General features: G+C 36.9%; 1 protein-coding gene across 1 annotated transcript; it reads left to right on the forward strand.

The window, feature by feature from the left end:
- Window positions 1-4388: 4388 nt before the first annotated feature.
- LOC149250285 (aspartyl protease family protein 2-like) lies at window positions 4389-5666 on the forward strand. The gene has a single exon (XM_089453608.1). The coding sequence runs from the start codon at window positions 4389-4391 to the stop codon at window positions 5664-5666; it is 1278 nt and encodes a 425-aa protein (XP_089309734.1).
- The last annotated feature ends 681 nt before the right edge of the window (window positions 5667-6347 follow it).

A 6347-nucleotide genomic window follows, 5' to 3' on the forward strand; every position in this document is an offset into this window, starting at 1 on the left:
GTATCTCTCTCTGTCAGTTCATGGCTTTAAAGCCAATCTGCTTTATGACTGTTCGTTTCCTCTTCCCAGCTTTCTAGTTTCCCTGCCTCTGTCCATTTGAATTCATCTATTTTGCATCATCATCACTATATAACGCCTCACAGGGATGTGGCCACTTGTTTCATAACGAACCGAGTGTCAGTTCTCTTGGATGTTTTGAAAACGACCATTTATTCTGTTAACTCCAAGAATGCCTGCGAAACACGTCCTTTTGCCAACACATCATCCACGTCGGACTTCAAATCCTATACAACTCTGTCTGTTTACCTCATCAGGTCCGGTCATCCATCGGAACGCATTTCCACCGTCTATCTGGAGCCTCCAGATCCTACGCTCTCCGTCCATATCGGGCGGGTAAGTAACATGATGTTTACCCGTCCGATGTGAGAAGTTTTCCCTCTCTTCTGCCGGACGCGTGGCACCCATTGTGTGGCATCAGGCGGGACTCGGCTGAAACTGCTTATGGCTCGAAACCCTTCTGATATTTTGCCAGTTTTTGTGGGCCCCACTTCTGATGAATCGGCGCGATATCCATTGCACTTCATGATTTTTTGGGTTTGGGCGCTTTGGGATTTTCCTTCTTTGAGGGGTTTGCCCTGCGATCAGAAACTGCCCCCGTTTCTTGAAATGACCTTCCATTCTGCTAATTTGTGATAACGCGTGTTACCATGGGCCGGTGGTCTACGCGCTTGACCGAGCGTCATCATTGCTCCATGCTGATCACAAATTGCAACTGTTACGAGGATATCTCTAATAAGCTCAATCTTTATAAGACTTTGAAACTTTGGCATGAATTTTATAGAGTTCATGAAAACTTAAAGAGTGTTCTAGGATCCAATTCGGATCAACAAAGGTAGCCATCAAACACCCTTAAACATGACATATGTTTGAGTCATTAACCTACAATTTGTCTCCACCTACCTTCAGAGCCAAACCATCAAGATTAGTTAAGTAATTCCTTACCCAAAGTCAATATTTCACTAGATTTGTGACCCTGCTGATTACATGGGTTATGGCGATGCCTTGCCCGTCATCACCATGTATGAATAGTGTTCTTTAGTCCAAGCTACCAAGTTCACATTTATGTTGTTCTATTATATGTTCAATGGAAGTCTCAACCAGTGTCAACCATTTGTACTCTCATTTGACCTCTTGCATTAGCCATCTCTATGGGTAGGGTGGGTGTGGTGGGGGGCAGGGTGAGAAGTTAACTTCATTGATCATTTATAAAATCATATGCTGAAAGGAATTTGGTATGCCACTCGGATACCCAAACCATTAGCGATGCATCGAGGTTCAAAATAAAACAAAATGTGGCTGTATAACAAGTGCATAACATGGAAAGAGTAAGGAGTTTGAGATTCCTAAACTTGCCTATGCTAGTAGATATAACTAAATCTTACAAATAAAGGAGCCAAATGATTAGTATGCATGTACAAAATGAGGAGGCTTCTAACGGCTCCACCTCTATAAGAGTGACTTAGGTTTCATCAATAGCTCTTGGACTTGTTCCTAGGGCAAGACTAGCTTCTACATGGTGATTTATATCCTTTAGTTGCACTTGCATGCCATCTAACATAAGAAGAATTTCATTCTTCACATAACTTGTCTCAAGGATACTTTTTCCCAACATAGAATTCATCTTCTATAATAAGTCAATAGTGAAAAGGTATTGGCTTTGGCATCCATAAGTATGGCTAGTAACCGAGACCCAAGCTACAATATTTGCAAGAATATTAGAATTCAAACGATAGTGATGCTCATGAATAATCTCCTCCTTAACCTCTAGGGGCTTATGCTAGATTTTTTTTTTAGATGTGGTTCAAGGGTGGCCGCTACATCCATGGAAAATCTGGGCAAATCAACCCCGAAGGGAACCTTTTAAAGCCCTTCGACCATACCAACAGGGCCTAACCCTAAGGGCATTGAGGAGAATTGACTGTGTGACGTCCCGATTGGTGAGGTACTTAACAACGAGACTCTACCAGTTGAGCTAACCCTTGGGGCTTGGGCTTATGCTAGATGTTTGATGAAGTATTCTAATAAAAACTTCATGTCAAGTGAAGCACCATGTGTGCCTTGACTATCACTTCCCTTTGGCAATGAGCTCTGTGCCTCATCATGGTGGGGAAATAGAGTAGGAATAGCAATGAGAATGAAATGAGGTGGGGAGAGGAAAAATGGTGATGTAAATGAATTGATAAGGGGTACAAATTACAAAGGACCAACACCAAAGAAAAGAAAGGATTGAGAGCAGAGTTATGTTGGTTAATCTAACAACTACGAAAGGTACTTTTGGAGCTAGGAAACAAGAGAATTACCAAAAGGAAATAGAGCAGAGGTGAGAAGGCACAAGCCGTATCCATCATGATGAGGAGTTGGAGCATAGCCTTAAACATAGGAGAATAAGTGGACATAGGCATAGATGGAGTGTCCTGCAACATGGAGGTTATCATAACTATGAATTCTAATTGATGAGTAGCTTTTACAGGGAATATAGATGGGCGGTGGCATGGAAAGTCTCCTCCATTCATTGCAAGCAGTGACAAATTCCCCACCATCCTCCATGATACATCATCCTTTTTCATGCCATATTTGTGTTAATTTCAAATGAAGGAGAACTATTCTTAAGGAAATTTGTACCAATCCATACAATTAAATTCTATGCAACAAAAAAGAAGTCAAAATTCATGAGTATGCTTGTGTAGTTAGACAACTATATTATGAAAAGTTTAATAATTGTTCATATTGTTCTTAGACGATATAATAAAGCCAAATCATTAAATGAGTATAAAAAATGGTAAACCTAATATCATTGAATTGAAAGAATTTTGTTAATAAAAATAATTTAATTTAATGTTATATTGGAGTTAGATGTCAAATCAATGAATGGACCCATTTTTGTAAGACCCGGATATTGTCAACCTATCTCTTAGTTTATGGAGGTGTAAGGAATAAATAGTACTTAGTTTATAGATGTGTATGTAATAATTTAATGAGTGGAAAAATTAACTATTATTTAATAAATCATTGTCTAACTAACTAACTAAATAAACAATTGAATTTATTATAAATTATTATAACATTTTTATTGGGTGGTTATGAAAAACCAAAATAGTAAAAAATATAAATGTGTCCACTTATAATTTCTTCTTTAATTAGGCGTCTTTAATTAGGCGTGTTTAGAATTTTAAGTTAACTATCTATATTTATTAGGTAGATTGTAGGAATTTAACCTCCATAAAATATTGTAGAATATTTTTAATAATATATACAGATAAAAAATTAAGATTTATTTCCTAAGTAGTTATCTTTTTTTCCCTTTTAATTTAATTAATTAATTAAAAAAATTGTGATATGAACAAGTATCATAAGAAATGAAGTATCATTTTTTTGGCATGTCGTATCGATAAACCATGATATTGTCTCATAGTATTATAGCAAAGCCTATTTACAAATTAAGAATCTCCATGATCAAGTGTAGGTGAATCCCCTAGTTAAGACTTTTATTAGATGTATTTTAAAAATTTATACATATTTAACTTATACATTAATTATTTTTATCATTAAATATATTATTTTTATTTTAAATAAAATTATAATTTAATTAATTTTTATGATTTATTTTAACAAAAAAATGTTTTGATGTTTATTATAAATTGATGCAATATTTATAAGCCATTTAATTAATATGATTATGCTAATATAAATCTATATATTTAAATTCAAACCAGAGTTCAAATTTCATGCTTTAAATATATAAATATATATGGAAAGAATATCGTTGTATAGTGGGAAGAGTTTAATGATGTTTCATGTTGGTTTTAGCAAAAATAATAAAGCCGATTAAAGTAAGAAAAGTTGATTTTGATTTTGATTGTTGAAAGCAAAGAGCATTTCTTTGAAGTTTATAATGAAAACCCATTTTTGTGAGATAGGGGATCCCGTCAATCCTTTAGTTAGTTTATGCCCCATTATTTACATACTTTAGTTTACCGGAGTGTGCGAAGTAACTTAACAATAGGCCACAAATCAGCCATTTTTTTATATAAAAAAACTGGATAACTAAATAAATAATAGAATATATATGAATATATATAAATAATTGAATATATATATATCATAACACTTTCACTGGGTATGGTTAGGGAAAAATAAAATAACCAAAAAGTGTCCACTTGTATTATTAAGAAGACGGTTGGGGAGTTGTTGATACTCCCCAGGCCGACGGTTTCCAGTTTGTTTTAATGTCAATGTAAACTGGTATAAATTTTAAATCATGACCTCCCATTTTCGCATGGAATGATTTGGTGATACTCCGGGTGACACTGATTCTGCATATCAGAAATATGGCGAAACACGGCATGCTTCTCTTGCTATACATCCTGCACTGTCTCTTCTTGCTGCAACATGCAAATGGAGGTGGAGGTGAAGATATAAGTGTGAAGATGGAGATAAAAATGATCCACAAAAAGCAGTTGAGAAGCAGGCATGACATGATACAGGCACTTTTACGTATGGACTCCATGCGAATTACAAGGTCCTCGCAATCCATGAATAATAATACTTCGACTTATCATCACAGGAAGCTCGGAACTTCAGGCTTTGAAATGCCTATAGGCTCTGGTGCACTAGACATGGGATTGGCTCTTTATTTCGTAGACCTCAGCGTGGGAACCCCTCCTCAGAAGGTTCTCATGGTTCCAGACACAGGCAGTGATCTTGTGTGGGTGAATTGCAATCCCAATATCGGATCAGCTACCACAAAGCCCCTTCCCACGTTCCAATCCACCAAATCCTCCTCTTTATCATATATTCCCTGTACTTCCAAAGATTGCACTGCAGTTTCTGTACTAGCCCCCAAGACAACATGTTATGGTTCCATGAAGGCGTGCAGGTACAGCCAGGGTTACATGGATGGCACCACCACCAGCGGCCCTTATATCAGGGAAAATATAACCTTGAATTCCACGGATGACAAAGCTAATGTGCCGAGGGCAACAACGTTATTGATGGGATGTGGAATGGAGAACCAGCCTGCGGGTTCACCTGTGAGCTCCGGAGGGGTGCTGGGATTAGGTCAAGGTTTCACTTCATTTGCTCAACAAACTCTCCCTTTATATGGAGGTAAGTTTTCTTTTTGCTTAAGAGACTATCTGAATCCCCTCACCGTGAAAAACTCGCTGGTCTTCGGAGATATTCTCCAACAGTCGTCCAAGTTTTTAAAGAAGCCCGTTCAGTATACCCCTATTCTGAAAGGAGGCACACCCAATTATTATGTTGGAGTCCAAGGAATGGTGATTGATGGAAAGAGTCTTCCCATATCCAGCAATGCTTGGAAGATGGATAATAATTCCGATAATGGTGGGACCATTGTAGACTCTGGGACTTCTCTGACATATTTCAGAAAAGAGGCATATGATGTAATAATGAAGGCTCTTGGTGCGGCCATTGCATATCCGAGGGCTACAACACAATATCCCGCACAGTTTCATCTGTGCTTTAATACATCCCGAGTGAAGAATCTGAAATTGCCCACTTTGTCAATTGATTTTGGCGCGGGAAAATGTTTAGTCCGCCTTCTGGCAACTACGTATTGGAGGTGGAGGAAGGAGTGGGATGCGTAGGGTTCAAATCCATTGAGGATGGGTCCCCAAATATAATTGGGAATCTTCTGCAACAAATTTCTTCTTTCAGTATGATGTGCAGAAATCTGTTCTTGGATTTGCTCCAGCCGACTGTTCAACTCATAACTGATGTATTGCTTGTTGTCTACTACTTATCATGTTCCTGCTGTTCCACCATTTGCTCAATCATGTTCACTTCATAATTGATCGATAGACTATCTACTGTTGCTGTAAGGGCGAGTTATTGATCCATTTTGTTTTGTAATTGTAACCGTAAATTACTGATCCACTTTTTTCTTGTGGGTGTTCATCTCAATGAATAATTGATTTATCAATTTTGCAGCTGTTTATTGCAATAAATAAATGATATATCAATTTCGTAACCGAGTCATTTATCAATTTTGTCACTCATCAAGGGAATAGATAGATGCTATATTTTCTTTGTCGGTGTTTATCTCAATGAATAATTGATTTATCAATTTTGTAGCTGTTTATTGCAATAATTAAATAAATGATATATCAATTTCGTAACTGAGTCATTTATCAATTTTGTCACTCATCAAGGGAATAAATAGATGTTATATCAATTTTGGAGATGTTTATTGGAATAAATAAATGATCAAGTCATTTGTCATGTTTTATATGGACTTTGCTTTGCTCCTATAAAATGATATAACAGTC

The sequence above is a fragment of the Pinus tabuliformis genome, chromosome 7, assembly GCF_031772625.1.
Source record: "Pinus tabuliformis cultivar Carrire ecotype Pingquan chromosome 7, CPIR1, whole genome shotgun sequence".
NCBI lineage: Eukaryota > Viridiplantae > Streptophyta > Pinopsida > Pinales > Pinaceae > Pinus > Pinus tabuliformis.